Source organism: Coturnix japonica, chromosome 2 (assembly GCF_054131305.1).
Source record: "Coturnix japonica strain WE chromosome 2, WE-NBRP24, whole genome shotgun sequence".
NCBI lineage: Eukaryota > Metazoa > Chordata > Aves > Galliformes > Phasianidae > Coturnix > Coturnix japonica.
The window spans coordinates 96,309,821-96,326,622 of record NC_140664.1 but is presented as its reverse complement, the minus strand read 5'-3'; the positions used below and the strand labels follow the sequence as shown (position 1 = coordinate 96,326,622).

The 16,802-nt window shown below is 38.0% G+C and overlaps 1 protein-coding gene across 2 annotated transcripts in view; it reads right to left on the bottom strand.

Moving 5' to 3' along the window:
- The window catches only part of GABBR2 (gamma-aminobutyric acid type B receptor subunit 2), a 438,554-nt gene that overhangs the window by 151,209 nt on the left and 270,543 nt on the right, over positions 1-16,802 (bottom strand). For both annotated transcript variants that reach the window (XM_015854241.3, XM_085538106.1), the window contains exons 9-11: positions 3,846-3,926; positions 1,437-1,587; positions 839-971 (exon numbers count right to left, since the gene is read on the bottom strand). In XM_015854241.3, the coding sequence (XP_015709727.1) occupies positions 839-971; positions 1,437-1,587; positions 3,846-3,926 (365 nt within the window). The remainder of the gene's footprint in view (positions 1-838; positions 972-1,436; positions 1,588-3,845; positions 3,927-16,802) is intronic.

Here is a 16,802-nt window from a genome sequence, read left to right as displayed (position 1 = left end):
CAGACTGGAGAGGAGGAAGCTCAGGGGAGATCTTATTGCTCTCTATAACTTCCTGACGGGAAGTTGTAGTGACCTGGGTGTCTTTTCTCAAAGGATGAGAAAAGAATGGGAGATGATATCAATAACTGATTTCTAAATGAGCACTTCTCATCATTAGAAGATGGCTAAAAAATAAATAAATAAAATAAAATCCTTGCCTACCTGAGGTCTTCTAAAGGTAATCACTAGATAACAAATGAGTGCTCATATCTTCCACTTTGTGGAACAGGAGGTGAACAGGATTTTCCTTTTGAAGACCTTGAGGAACCTCTTTCTATTAGCTATATAGAGAATTTGTGCTCTAGTTGCAGAACTGCTTGGCTTGTGTGAATTTCAAGTCTAACCTGGAATTACCAGTAGAAGCCTTTGAAAATTCAGAAAAACGACTGAGGAAAAAGGTTTGCACAAGCAGCTATCATGAAGTATGAAATAATATGGAATCTATAAAGAAAACATAGTAACCTTGAAGATTTTACTAGCTCTAATTTCACAGGCACAGCACTGAATGCAAAAACCACATGTATAATTTCAAAACAGGAAGACACATTGAGATTTTCAGTCTGAGGTAAGTTCCTAATGCATCTGAAACTTTCGCTAATAATAATATCGCTTTATGCTTGTGTCAGAATTTGGCTCTAGAAAAAAAAACAAAAAAAAACCAAAATAAAACAACCTGGGAAGAACTAAGAGAATAAGTTATTAAAGGAACAAGGCATCCAGATACCAAGATCTTCCACTCATACATATTGCAGTGCTTTCTGCAAAACAATCGTAAACTCAAATACAAGGAATTACTTACTGTGCAAAGTGTTTCAAATGTCTTTTCAGAGACAAAGGATCCATCAAGACCAAAAAGAAAAATAGATGCATAAGAAAGCATTCCTCCAAGGATAATAAGGTTGTTCATGTACGGACTGGACATCTTTATTAATCTATGGACAAAAGGTGATAGTGCATTAAAGAGAAGATTCTTTTAGAGCAGTAAAGAAGAATTCCTCCCAACCTTCTTATCTAACCTCCTGTAGAACTCCATAAAGTCTATAAGCATGCACATTTGCTTTTTTATAAACTCTACTATTGTTTCAGGTTTTTGAATATTCAGTAGAAATGGTATCCTTTTTTACCGATGGGTTAATTAGCTAGAGTAATGTTAATAGCACATAGTCAAACATAAATTTAAAAAAAAAATCACACTTTATGAACCATATAAAAAAGTTGTCCTAAGAGGCATTTGTTTCAATTTGTGTGCATATAATAGTAATTCTAACTAAATAATTCTAATTTCTAATTCTTCTGCAGTTAAATTTTTTTCCTTATGTAAATACAAATGGCAAACTCCACAAACTTGGCATTTAATTACAGAATAAGTTGAGACAGAAGTAACATGAATGCCTTACTTCTGATTCCTGTTTTTGATGTTGAAAAATAGGAAAGCACTGGCCATTATCATTCCTAGGATTGTGAGGGCTGAAAGGATGCTGTAGAGTGGTAGAGAGATCTTGCGTAGCTCCTCTTGTATAATTGTTTTGTCCTTTGGAGGTTCAAGTCCTAGAATTATAAGAAGGAAAAAAAAGCTAGAGTTCAATCAAATGCAGAATTTCTGTAAGAAAATGTGCCTCTCCTCAATACATTACCTAGATATAGCATATTTAACAAATGTAAACCACATTCCAAGCTGATGAAAATACTGACTTTGATAGGCATCTTAGTCACATTGATTGACATGAAGACTGGTATTTCTGGAGCAGGTGAACATGGTCTTTGGGAAAAAAAAATCACAACAAAACCCTAATGCAGAACCTTGTAAAACATATGCCTGCTTTCATTTTAAAATGTAAATAACCCTGAACTAACTGTAAAGTTTGCTAGGAGGTTATGCTTTTCTGAAACAAGTGACAGAAACGTGAGTGGAAAACAGAGTATGTTGTTTCTCAGCATATTTTCATTACCAATGGGGCAAATTCAGATGATCTATCCAGAAACCCACCATACCTGCAACCAATGCAGAGAAGGCTAAAGCTAACACAGGGCTGTGGGAAGCTGAGGCAAAGGAACAGGCAATTCCTAAATGTCAGAAGTCAAACAGGCAGGGTGAGGTCAACTTAGCTGAGCAGGGATTTTCTAGAACTATGTGGAAAACTAGAAATGATGTTTTGTGACATGGGAAGACTACAGAGATGCTGTTTGCCACTTCAGGAAGAACACTCATGTGGTCAAAGCTCAGTTATAGTTGAACCTGGCCAGTATTTGTGAGACAACAAAAAGGGCATTTTTACATATGTTAACAGTAAAAGGAGGATCAGAGACAATACTCATCCATTACTTGATGAGAATGGTCACCTTCAAAATAGGGATGGTCCTAGATATACATATGGAATGGGTGATGAGAGGCTGGAGGGCAGTCCTGTGAAAATGGGGCTTCTGGTTGATGGCAAGTTGATCCTGAGTCTACAGTGTGTTCTGGCAACCAAGAGTCAACCATACTCTGGAGTGCATCATCCCCAGCACTGTCAGCTGTGTGAGAGAAGGGATTCCAGCCCTGCTTTGCACTGTACAGCCTCACCTTGTGCACAAGGTGCAGATTTGGGTGACACAATACAAGGAAAACATAAAACTATTAGAGAATGTCAAAAGAGGTCAATAAAGACGATGGGCTTGCAGAGAAACATATGAGAAGCAGCTGACCCCCCTGGGTTGGTTCAGCCCAGTGCAGAGAAGGCTGAGGGGAGGCCTCATAGCTGTTGCAGCTCCTCGCAGGCAGTGGAGGAACAGTGCTGACAGGTAGCGACTGGTGATGAGTGATGCTGCTCAGAAGTCTGTTTTGGGACTGGTGCTCTTTAATGTCTTTATCAGTGACGTAGAAAGTGATATTGAGTGCACTCTCAGCATATTTGCAGACAGCACTAAGCTGAGTGGTTCAGCTGACAGGACAAAAGAAAGGGATGACATCCATAAGTACCTGGACAGGCTTGAGAAGTGGGCCCACATGAACCTAATGAAGTTCAAGGATGCAAATTGCAAAGTGTTGCACTAGGGTTGGGGCAATTCCAGATTTGTGTAAAGAATGGAAGAATAACTCATTGAAAGCAGCCCTGTGAAGGACTTGTAGGTTCTGGTGGGTGAAAAGCTGGGTATGAGCCAGCAGTGTGCTCTTGCAGCCTGTAAGGACAACAGTATTCTGGACAAAAGAGTGGTGACCAGCAGAGCAAGGGAGGTGATTTGTATTCTTCTCTGCCTTCACACATTTCCACCTGGAGTCCTCCACACAGGAAAGGTGTGGAGCCATTGGAGTGGGTCCAGTGGAGGGTCATGAAGGTGATCAGAGGGCTGGCACACCCCTCTTACAAAGGAAGGCTGACAAAGCTGGGCTTCTTCAGCCTAGAGAAGAGAAGACCCCAAGGAGACCTCATTGTGGCCTTTAGTACTTAAAGGGAGCTTATAATCAGGAGGGAGACTTAATAGTGACAGGACAAGGGGAATGTTTTAAAACTAATAAAGGGTAAATTTAGATTAGATATTCAGAAGCAATTTTTTTTCACTCAAAGGACGGTGAGGTTCTGGAACAGGCTACTCAGAGAAGCCATGAGTTCCCCATCCCTAGAAGTGCTGAAGGACAGATTGAATTTTAATTGAATTTATTTATTTATTTATTTAGGTCAGGTTTCTCCTACTTTTAAGAACAGCTTAGCTCCTTTTCTCACTGTAAATTTTCATAGGGTTTTTAATATCAAACAGCTACAACAGATCTCTAGACAGCAAGCTAAGTCCACGTCACCCCTCTACCACTTCCCAGTTTCCCATCTTACCTTGGAACCTGATGCTGTTGTTGATTATTTCCAGTGTGTCAGCTACAGCATTATACTCTCCCACCTTCACTTCCTTTCTTTCTGCAGAGAAACAAACAAGAGCACCTGTTTATGGCAGTTCCCATGCTCTCAATTATTTAACCGATTTTGCCTTCTTTTTGACGTGTCAAAATGAAGAGAAATATACTTGAAGTGCATGAATTATTAAAGCAGAATGCCAGTCAGCTAACATCATTAAAAGAAATATTTCTGATTTTTCTTTTTCTTCTTCTTCTTTTTTTTTTTTTAATTTTTTTTTTTTAAAGAAATGCAAGGGATTTTAAAGAACTCATTTACATAATCAGGAAATTGTTGTCACTAGGCACAGACATCTTCAGCTTTAAGATCACATGCTTACTTACTGGCACACACTGAGTAGGACACTTAGTTGAGAGATCAGATATAGCTAAATCACATGTTCTGCTCTCATTTAAACAGCTAGCTTATCTTGCTTTAGTGAAGCATTTCCCAGGCAAGTTACAGTGGAAGGCTCCAGTCTGCATGGAGTAGACTGGCTAGTTAATAGGTAACTGGGAATCTAATCTCTGACTGGGAGTTTGCGACTCATCAGCACAATGACTGCAAAAAGTACTGCATTATTTAATCAATTGCATCTGAGCTAAAATATTTACTTTACTTTCATGTGCATTTTATGATTAATTATCATATATTTTATTTTCTTGAACCTAACATAGATACAGCAACTTGGTATGTTCAGATACTGCCTTGGCTACTGTTGCTGGAACTCAGGCAAACAGTCCCAGCCTTTGATGACATCTGGCGCCAATTAATTTCTGCTATTTCTGTCAGATTCTTTTTGTATTATAGAGAAGGGCAGAAACTTATTAAATTGTCACTTTCACAGAAAAAAAAACCCAAAAACATTTAACTTTTGATGTGAGACAAAAAAACAAAAAGAAAAACAAAAAACAACAAAACAGGCACATTGGTTACAGTGTTCTTTGTTTTTGTTCTCTGTAGAGCCAAAAAATTCCTTTTGGAGCTGTATTTCTGGGCATGCACAATTCTATTTGCATGTAAATTCTGAGCCCATGACCCTATTTGTGACACTGATTTGGGGAGCTGATGATCTTGAACTGGATGCCCAATTTGAAAAGACTGTATTTTACCCAACAGCTCCGTATTAACCTTTCCTCAGTTCTCGCTCAAAGCAATTGTGTGCTCTTCAGCTCTGCTGAATGGAACAGCTAGCTCCATTTCAGCAAAATCTGCTGGCTGATTAATGTTAATTTGAAAGCTCACAGGAAGCAAAAATTTTCCGTACATAAACTGTACTATGTATTGTTAAAATTGTTTATACACAATTGGACAGTGAGTTGCAAATCCAGCAGAGAAACACAGGCGTTTGCTATATTTCCATAAAAGCTAGAGGTTGCTGGAAACTGATACACCTTTCACATGAGCACTGGACATTTTTAGAGAGGTCCTAAGACTAGTTTGACATTCAAGTGCAATATCCTGGTTTTTAGCAGCAGTTTCCAAAGGCCTGCCCATAAAAACAGCTTCTTTTGCATGCAGAATTATGTATAGAGTAAAAAACAGTTGATATTTCTTGACACTGCCTGAAAATCCTTTGAGTGATAGACATATATATATAAATCTTTGATAGTCTCAAAGAATATAACCTGCACAGTTGTCATCTGAATATAAAAATTGTTACAGCTAAAACCTGAATAAATTCACTATTGGCTTTATTAGTAGCACTACAGTTACAATCCATGTATCTCAAAATTCAAAAAACCCCAAACAAAAGTTAGGAATTAGAATTAGAGAGAGACAATTTGCACATTTGATGCCAGGTGATAGTCCACAGCATCTACTAATATGAGATGAAGAGAACATGCACCTTAGTGCCAATCTAGCCACAACCTTATAGCAACAGGCTAAAAGTCAGAAAGTTCTGATGAACCGTGAGGAGAGGAGAGCAATTGCTCCGCATCCATTTTTATATGAGGTAGTTACTAGGATATGTATACATGAAAGACGCACATAGTAGGTAGGGAGAAATACACAAATGACAGCCTAAATAAATACACCAAGTAAGTGCTTTTACACAATATCCAGAATCCATGTACTTATTCTTTAGTATTTACATTATTTTAAAGTTGGTTGTTGTGGTTTTTTTTTCCATACACAAAATAAAGAGATCACATTGAATCCCTCCTGCTCAGAATAAAATGGTGAACAAAAAATGAAGGAGAATATATACGTTTTGTGAGATGTTTGTCAATACTACAATGGCAAATTCATTTTAGAATTTGAATCTGCAGCTGTTCTTTCACACAAGAACAGGAGAAAACATTAGCAAATAACCAGCTCAAAGAAAATTGGCCCAGAAATATGTAACTGAAAGCTATGTCTAAAAGAATTATTAGCAACTAATCCTTGCTGTTAAATAATTGTTACAGAATAGATTACATTTATTACCAACATGAAAGCCTTCTGCCAACTAAAAATTGAACTACTCTTAAAAGTCAATTAGAATTCTTTCTTTGACATGTATTATTATGGAATTTTATATCCCATTTTAGGCAACTGTGGAAAAATTGACCCACTACCACTTAATTAACTGGGCCACATTTCATAAAGGTAATACAACTGATATTTAATTACATAACAGATCATTAAACGTTCTTGTCAAATGAAAGCACAAATATTCCTGCGATGGACTTCAAGTGAATAAACTTATCAAAATGCACAAGAGTATTGTGACTGCCAATATGACTGATAACCACTTACATGGAGAATTTCTAGATGAGCCTATGTAAAGTTGCAGTTCTTTCTTCTATATATCATAATTTCAATTTCTGTTATATTTTCTTACGCATTTATTGAAATCTGATGAAAATAGCTTTTACTGAGAGGTATTTAAGGGGAGAGAGAAAACATGAGGAACTTTCTTCATTTCTTGCAATGCAAAAGAGGTTGGACAGATATGCTTACTTTATTATCCTCCATGTAGACAACACTGGCTAACTCCTAACAATGCAAATACTGTGTGTATCTATGCACCTTTCAGTATGGTGCTTTGTGTGAAAGGGTACAAGTAACTCTTGTGATGTAGTTAAATATACCCAAATGTTCATCTACATAATCACCACTATAACTTATGCATATCGTAAGAAGGACACTCTGAAATCACATGGGTCACAGGTTCCACCTTTAGAGGTCACTTACTTATGTTACGATGTTCTCAACTTCAACAAAGCAGTAAGAAAATATTACTTACACCTGATGGAATCTAGATTTCTATTGGTTTGTATCGTTGTACGAGGGATTTTTCCAAATTTCCCTCATGTGATGTTCAGTTTCCTATGGGGTCAAAGAAGGATGTACGTTGCTTTGTGCATGATTTTATGCATTTTCATGTCTAGTTGGTCCAGTCAATGTAAAAAGTGTGTCTAGTCCAGCAGAGCAAAGATGGATTGACAGGTCTGCACTAGCATTACTGCTGGCTTCCAAACGGTGTTACTCTAAAAGGTAATTAAGAACCTCAAAGTTTACCATCAAATTAACATTATTTGTACTTACTTCCATCACTGTGGCATTTTATAAAGTTAGAAGTCCATGTAAACTGCAAATGCGAATGCATAAGTGATTAGCATTCACTTTCCAACAACTATAAATTAATTTTTAAAGTAAACTTTATAAATTAAATATGAAAAACTTTCCAAATGGGGGGTCACAGGTTCCACCATTAGAGGTCACTTACTTATGTTACGATGTTCTCAACTTCAACAAAGCAGTAAGAAAATATTACTTATACCTAATGGAATCTAGATTTCTATTGGTTTGTATCGTTGTACGAGGGATTTTTCCAAATTTCCCTCATGTGATGTTCTTGTCTAGTGTGCTTTTTGTTTTATGAATTCCTGGATTCCAGTTCATACAGCACATGGAATGCTGTTAGAAAACAGTATACACACTATATGATAATTATTATTCTTTGCCACTTCTCAAGTCCTATCTTGTATTCATCTATAAAGTAAAATGGACAGAAAGGTTAAACTAGCCAAAGGCCAAATTGTGTACGTCAACCATAAAGTCAGAATAAAAGCTAAGAAGTCTTAACTGTGGGTTTGTTTCACTACATTAGCATGGTATTTAGCCAACAGGAAACTAAAAGTATGTAAGCAAGCAAGTTCATAAAATGACATTAAGAGCTCTGAACTCATCAAAAATCTCATCCAGTTTAATAGCTCAAAAAGATTTTTCCATAAAAAGTTCATCCATCGGCATCCTAAATAGCTTATCAAAATTAAATTTGCTCATTATATTTCTAACTTCTGTTTTTATCTTTCATATTTTATATTTGTCTCCTGTTTTACTTGTTAAACTGACTTCTAGCTTTGCTTAGCAATTTAGTAATGTAGTTCACGTGGATTTAAATTTATCTTAGGTATTTATATATTACATATCAAAGTGCTATATAACAAAATAATGACTTTGAGTTTTAAATAATTACATAGTAAAATATGAATTGGTAAGACCATCACAATACATTTCGTTCAGGACATTGGGGAAGTTATTAACAAATTCACAATAAGGAAGGCAGATAATCGATGAAGTATAATGGTTGGTGTAGTGAACAAAGTATACAAAGCCTACAGTGGCTATTCTCAAAAGAAATTGCTGTTTCTTAGGGTGTTATTTGCTGATAATTTGAAATGAGCCTGTACTTGACATCACAATTTTGGTTTTAGTACTTAATTTAGTTACTTAAATGCTGCAACTTCTCAATCCAGGCAGGACTCTTCTCCTCTCTCGTACATTCTCTTTAATGATTTGATTAACTTCTTGTAGACTTCATAACTTACCATTCTGTTTGCTAAAATTAACGATCTATGAAGTAATACAGGAAATGTAGCTGTGTTTTTTAATGTTGCTATTTATCTGAGAGTAATGTGGTCTACAAACAAAAGTTGATCTCTCTCAACATGTTTATTTCATGTATCAGCTGGAATCAGCTTCCTCCTAGCACAGTCCCAAATTATTGTGTTTGTCCATGCTTAAAAATTTACAGTGGGAAATGTGTAAAACTACAGGCTTGTAGTTAAACTAATGGTAGAGTTACTCAAGTATTAAATTATAACACCATTTTATTAATTGTTGTGTATTTATGCACCTTTGCTCACACACAGCAGCCCATTTTATAGAGCAGGTGCGCTATGAAACCAAATTGCTCACATGTACACTCTGGGGCTGGTGTCCTGTAAAATGTCTCAGGGGGCTGCACAGATTGACGGCCCCTCCAGGCAGTGACAGGTTTGGATTTGGACACCACTGATATGAAGAGAAGTCCCCTCTGGCAGCAGCCCAGTCACCATCAGCAGTCCTGTCTGTCAGAGTCTCTCCAGGAGAGGGACAAACTGGTGCCAAGTCTGCATGGGAGGCAGGAGGTGCTGGTGAGGGAGGCTGTGGCTACATTTTGTTGTCTCTTCAGTTTGATTTCAGAGCACTGAAGCATTGGATGCTGTAAGGCACAATTCCACATATACTGATTCCAAGATAACAGTCAGTAGACCATAGGAAAGCACTGTATCAATTTTGACAAGCGTATGAGACTTCCAGAGGAACTCAAGGTGACAGACCAGTAGTATTTCCAGTTATCCAAAAGGAATAATTGCAATTATTCTCTCTTTGGTTCTCTGGAAAAGGTCTCAGTATGTAAGTCACACAACGTAAGGAGAGTTTGGCAAAAGAAAGTATCACTGCATCACAGAATAGCTTGGGCTGGAGGGAACCTCAGAGTGCACCCAGCCCCAGAAACATACTCTGGTTAACTCAGATGAAAGATCAGAGTGACCTTTTTGTCCTCCTGAACATTTGATAGTCTAGCATTTTGTTTGATTTTTCTCCTGGAAGTCCAGAAGAAGGGTTTTTTCACACTTATCTAAAAACATTACTCATCAAACTGTAATTCTAATTTCAATTCACTATGAAGTAATGCTTATTTTACAGTTGAGAAGATAAATTAATAATAATGATAATAAGAACCATAACAACAACAGTTTCTTAGAAAGCCCTGGATGGTGGTTTCTTTCCTCAGAGCTGCTTTTCTTGTCATTCCAGTGATGCACAGCATAACCACTGACAGTGGCCCAGCCTGGGTACAGATTAAGCTGTCCTAAACAACACAGACAAATCTCTGCCACCGTGTTTTCAGAGGCTGCTCAGATCTACTGAACAGTCCTCCTTTCAAGGGTTTGGGGTCCTTTCTTATTTAGATGATAACCATACACATATGCATAACATCACCCTTATATTGCATACATGTGACAAGTCACTGAGTGTCTTGGAACAAGGTCATTTTCCCTCCATGCAGAAAAACATTTCCACTTTCTGGTAACCAAGCAAGGAGGAAACAAAGGCTCTGTTATCCCAAGTCAAGCATTTGGATGCACACCTCTGATTATATGAGCAGGGCATTCCCTCACCATCTGTCACTGCAACGATTCCCCCACTGTGCTCAGCTCATGCTGAGCAACCTCACAGTGGGCCATGTGTGCAGCTGTAGCATGTCTACTCCAGCTGAGAGGTCAAAAAAGGAGTTGCTGTGGCTTCTTTTCTTCATAGTGCATCCTTAAAAGTTTTTCATAATATAGAGATTTGAGTTGCACAGCTAACACGCCTCAGATGGGAGGAGAGCAGCAGCTGGTGTGTGTCTTACTGTTGCAGGATCTGAATGACTCCGTATGTCCTTGCTTATCCACTTGCCCTTAGACCAGGTGGCCTGTGAAAACACTGCAGCACATAAAGATCTTTGAATGTCTTTGCCATTTGGGGTCAAACCCAAAGGCAGGATTCCCTCTACCGTCTCCTAAGATTAAACATAAGATTGTTGAGGCAGAGCTGAATACATATCTTCAAAGCTGTGAAACCTATGCTATTTTCTGTCTTGTAATTTTTAGGGCAACTGCAGTGTTATTTTTTCCCCTATAAGGCATTTTTGATTCAGACAGGCTGGTTTATTCTAGTAACTCGATTCAGAAAGAGCAGGGGAAGATTTTCAGGAAAAAACGTAGAGCACCAAAGAGTCCATGTACATAATGTCTTGCATATGTGAATGACTGCCTGCTGAGATATAGGGAAGACTATAGAGGTACACAAGTAGCCATATTCCTGGAGAACACTCATTAAACTTCCAGTGCATAAATGAACATGGGAGACACCAATAAAAGACCTATCAAATGCCATAAATATCAAGTCTTTCAATCTCCGGGCCTCCCATGAGAAAAAGTCTTCCTCAGGGCTTGGAGAAAAATGGGATCATGGGCTGAATTTCCCCACCATTAGAGAGCAATGCTCTCCATGTGAAATGGGCTTATCACTAATAAAATTGGGGTTGGTCAGCTCACTTGTAAGTGAGGATAATGTTACAAAGCCCCATAAAACCCAAGAATTGCATGATTCATTGGGTGAGGAAGGTGTGTTCAAGGGGCACTGCTTCGAGTATTTTTACAAGCAGAAGTGACTGCTAGATATTTCCACTTCAAATTCTGTATTTCATAAACATCCTTATGATTGCTAAGATGCTAATAGAAGTTTCAGAAGTTTGGGGAATCCTCCAGGTGGAGGAGTGCTGGAAGGTCACAAGTACACACGTAGAGGAACATCATGCCTCATGCACCACGGTACTGTCACCCATAAAATCTTTGTGTGAAGTATTGTCAGCTAGAAAAAATGACCATGCTCAATTGTCACAAGCTTTAAGAGATGGATCCAGATGCTGGATCCAGACATGGGAGACTGCTAATCTAAAAAAGAAATTGTGGGTTTGATAAAAAACAAACAAACAGTGTTTGAAATCTGTGTACAGCCCAGTGCCACAGCCCTCTGCACTGATTTTTCTCAGCTCATGAATTTGACATCCTTTTGTTTTGGACCTAAGCATGTGTAACCTTTATGTTAAGACAAATCCCAAACTGTTTTTAAGTGTAAGATGTTAGAAACAGCCGTACTGGAATGAATTCACACTGATGCATGCTCCTCATGTTGTTAGAACTCTTTGCCTTCCTTCAGTTACTAGAAGTACATTTTAGTGGGATGCATTCTAGTCTTGAACTTCAAAATTTATCACTGTTACTATTTCTTTAACTTTCTTTTTAAACTCTACTGGTGCTAAAATCCACAGGAGGAAACAAACTCACTATTTGCAAAAACATTCTCATTCAGGAAATGATATTGTTTAAATAATATATATTTTAAATTTAAGTTGATTTTATATTCCAGTGGAGTGAAAAACTCCAGCTGAAGCTTGTTAAATGTCAGAGTTACAAAAAAAAAAAAAAAAGAAAGAAATTTTCCTTCCATTTCAGTGAACCTCCACTTGCTTTAACTTCTTTTTCTAGCAACCCCTTTGCAGTGCTGAATAAAACAGAAAGGGGGATAAGGAGCCTACAGTAATTGCTTCCTAGCACTAATTTGGTACAATATACATTTTACCAAGAACAGAAGGAAGTGGTTTAGAAGACTGATAAGGTTATAAACAAGTAAATGTTTTTAAGTGATAGTTCCTGATTTTATCTCTAATGATCATTTCAGTGTTTTCCTAGAATAATAAGCCTCATTGTCAGGCTTCTTAATTTCAAATCCTTACTTATTTTCTACTTTTTCTATAGGAGCTACAGAAAACAGGCTTGCATTAAGAGAAATTTCTCCCATGGAAAGCTACAGATATTAAATTCTAATTGCTCTAAATAATAAATGCTTTAATAATTAATATAGAGTAATTATGTAATACACCTGACTGACAGCTCTGGAATGAAGCTGCCTGGCAAAGCACAGCGGGATCACATGGGCACTTCTGCATAAGCATAACTTCATTTTTGTGCATAATATTAAGTATGCACATGGAAGAGTTTCCAGGCAGAGTTGATGTTGTAGGTACTGAGTGAAAACAATTTGACAAAATGTGTAATTTCAAAGACTCTGTTCTGCCCAGAAAATTGATAGCATAAAGCAATGACGATTTTACTCTGAACATTTGCTTGTTTCAAGAGTATAGGATTTATGCCTGTAGCAATGAAAAATAATATAAGGAAAAAAATCCTTGAAAAGCTGATTAAAACTAGAAAAGCAGAAGTATGCATTTTTCTTACTTATCACTGTATTTGCAGTATGACAGTGAAGAACAGCAGAGTCTTTACAATTGGCTGGGCATAAAAGACTGTATTAAACAGCCCCTGCAGATGCACAAAATTGAGTAGAACATAAATCTGGTGCACAAGAGTTGTGTCATCAATTTTTCATTGCAGCTAGAATAAAAACTTGAAAACGTCTACTCTTTTGAAAGTGAGGTATATAGATGTCCCTCTTTTACCTTTTTTTTTCTTGAGATATTGTCATGGTTTTATGATTTTTGTTTACTGGTATTCCACATCATAAGATCATGTAGTGCACTCAGAGTTAAAGTTCTAGTGCTCCAGGCTGTCCAACTGGCCTTAGATGATGCTGAACGGGAGAGGTAGCCAATGCTTTATACTGACTCATGGATGATGGTAAATGCCTTATGGGGGTGGTTACAGCAGTGGGAACAAAGTAACTGGCAAAGAAGGGGTAAACCTATTTGGGCTGCTGAACTGTGGAAAGACATTGCTGCCCAAACAAAGAATATGATTGTAAAAGTGTGCCATGTAGATGCTCATATGCCCAAGAGTCAGGCTACTGAAGAACAACAAAACAACCATCAGATAGACCAAGCTGCCAGAATTAAGGTGGCTCAAATAGACTTGGATTGGCAACATAAGAGTGAATTATTTATAGCTCTGTGGGCTTATGAGACTTTGGGCCATCAGGGAAGAGATGCAACATACAAATGGGCTCGAGACTGAGGGTTGGAGTTAACTATGGATGCTTTTGCACAGGTTATTCATAACTGTGAAACATGTGCCATAATTAAACAAGCCAAGAGGATGAAACCTCTTTGGGGGGAAGGGCGATGGCAAAAGTATAAATATGGGGAGGCACCGAAGGTTGATTATATCACCTTGCCACGATCTTGCAATGGTAAGCATTATGTACTTACCATGGTGGAGGCAACCACTGAGTGGCTTGAATCATACGCAGTACCCCATACTACCACCTGAGACATCATATTGGGTCTTGAGAACCAAGTCCTGTGGTGACATGGCACCCCAGAAAGAATTGAACCAGACAATGGGACTCATTTCAAAAATTCTCCTGTAAATACTTGGGCCAAAGATCATGGCATTGACTGGATTTATCATAATCCTTACCATGCTCCAGCTTCCAGTAAAACTGAACCCTATAATAGGTTCTTAAAAATCATGTTGAAAGCAATAGGTGGTAGAATTTGTAAGAATTGGGAGAAGCATTTGGCAGAAGCCACTTGGTTGGTCAACACCCCAGGATCTTTCAATCGCGATGGTCCTGCCAGCTCCATTCATACTGTCAAGGGAAATAATGTCCCTGTAGTGCGCATAAAGAGCATGCTGGGAAAAACAGTTTGGGTCTTTTCAGCTTCTGGAAAGGACAAGCCTCTTCATGGAACTGCTTTTGTCCAAAGACCTGGGTGCACTTGGTGGGTGTTGCAGAAAAATGGGAATGTTCAATGTGTACCACAAGGGAATTTGATGTTAGGGGAGTGCAGTGAGTAATTCCATGTGTATGTATATAGGTTTGTGTGAGTGCATTTTTAATGCTTGTTAATTATGGCTTGTTTGTATATATATATTAAGCATGATGTAGAAATGTCATGGTTTTATGATTTTTGGTTATTGGTATTCCACATCATAAAATCATGTAGCGCACTGGGACTTAAAGTGTTATTAGTCCAGTTCCAGCTACCTGTCCCAGGAGAGAAGAAGAACTACATACCCTGGGGGGCTTTGCGGTCAGGGGGGAAATATAACCCCTGGCAAGGTCACCTAATGTCCCTTTTTGTCTTCAGCCTCACCTCCCTGTTTGTCCCAACCACACACATTGCCTCAGCACTGCTGTAAGGCCTACAGCTTTCAGATACTCTCTCTCATTATATTTGATTTATTAGCTTCAGTTCTAATTGCACTGTATTATACTGTGTTATCTTGCATTCCAGTTCCATATTTAGTAAACTACTTTGTTTCTCCTCAGGTCGTTGCCACTGCTTTTAATTATTGCGGGGTTCCCCATTTCCCCTTTCTGAGGCATGGATTTTGCAAAATCCTTCCACCCTGCTAGTCACAGAACCGGGCTGAACCAGCCTGTAAACCATTGACAGATATAATCAAAGGTGTAGGTGTGTGATGAGTAAGAAAGCTGAGGTTTGTTTGGAGCATGAGAACAAGAGGAAATATGGAAAATGAAAATTTCAAAATTACTTCCAGGAAGAAAATATTTCAAAAACTCCCTGGAACAGTTGGTAAGGTAATACCATAAGCTAACTACCAAAGTCTGTTGTCCTACAAACTTTAATAGCGACATGCTTGGAAATCAAAACCATTAAACTGTGAGAAGAGGATTTAAATCTGTAATCAAGTAAATACATATCTCAGTGCATGCATATCTAAGAAATTGCAGCCAACCCCATGCTAGTCACAGCATTCAATGGAAAATTAAATTATAGAATGTTTCAGGAAGAAAAAATGAACTGAAGAAAATTGTAATCCATGCCACTTGTTTTATATATTTATCAGAATTTAAAAATACAAGTACTGCAGCTGTTTGCCCAGGAAACCTTAACCCCAAATTTTATGATGTTCCGTGCAAAACTTTATTAGAAGGCAGTTAATTAAATTCATATACAGATTTTGTCTCTTCACTTTTTAGTAAACATTTGCTTCTTATGTAAGAGCCTTTATTAAAAAAAATATGAGCTTCCAATGGAAATAATATACTTTTGCTATCCAGAAACACGAAATGCAGCTTAGAGAATCAGTCAAAGTCCTTTTATGACATCTATGTTTGGACTCTTACTTGCATGTTTGAAAATCAGGGGCCCTCAGATTCCATTTACAGTCTTTTTTCACTCTTGACACTCTCCTCATCTCCACAGCGCTAACTGTTCTGCATCTAGCACCTTCTGACTTTCCTGGAGGAGTGGGAACTGGGACCAGGACAAGGAGAGAAGAGATAATAAAAATGCCAGGACTCAAGGCAACTTTAGAATGGTAAGACAGAGTCTGACTGTTTCCAAAGCCCATAGAATCATAGAGCAGCTTCAGTTGAAAGGGACCTCAAGAGTCGTCAAGTTCCAACCCCCTTGCCACAGGCAGGGTCACCAACATCCAGATCTGGTACTAGTACAGGTTGCCTGGGGCCCCGTCCAATCTGGCCTTAAACACCTCCAGGGACAGGGCATCCACAACCACTCTGGGCAGCCTGTGCCAGCACCTCACCACTCTCTGTAAAGAACTTCCCCCTGACATCCAATCTAAACCTTCCCTTCTTGAGCTTAAAACCATGTCCCCCTTGTCCCTTCTACCCAAGTGAAAAGTTGATTGCTTCCCTGAGCAAACATGATATCCCCAGATTTCTGTTTCCTTCATGGAGTTTTCCAGACCTTAGAAAGATTTTACTGGAAATGCTGTAAAGCCTATACTACCTAATTATATCTGCATTCAACTGAAAAGAAACCAAAACCAACAACACTTCTACATTTATTTTATAACCTATCCTGTAGGTTATAAAAGAAGCTTTCCTCTTTGCACTCCATGCAAACCTTTCATTGAATTTAAACACCAAATTACCTGCTATCTGAAACCCAATAATATGCTTCTTAATTATCTAATTCTCATTCACTTCAAACAAACGATAATCATTTATTCTATACCTTGACCCAGCACACAGTGTAATTTAATAATCAGGAGAGCACTATACACATAATTTGGTGAAAAATCCATTTGAAGAATCTTGAATTTCTTTGCTTCTTTCATGAGACTTTTTCTTAGAGGTATC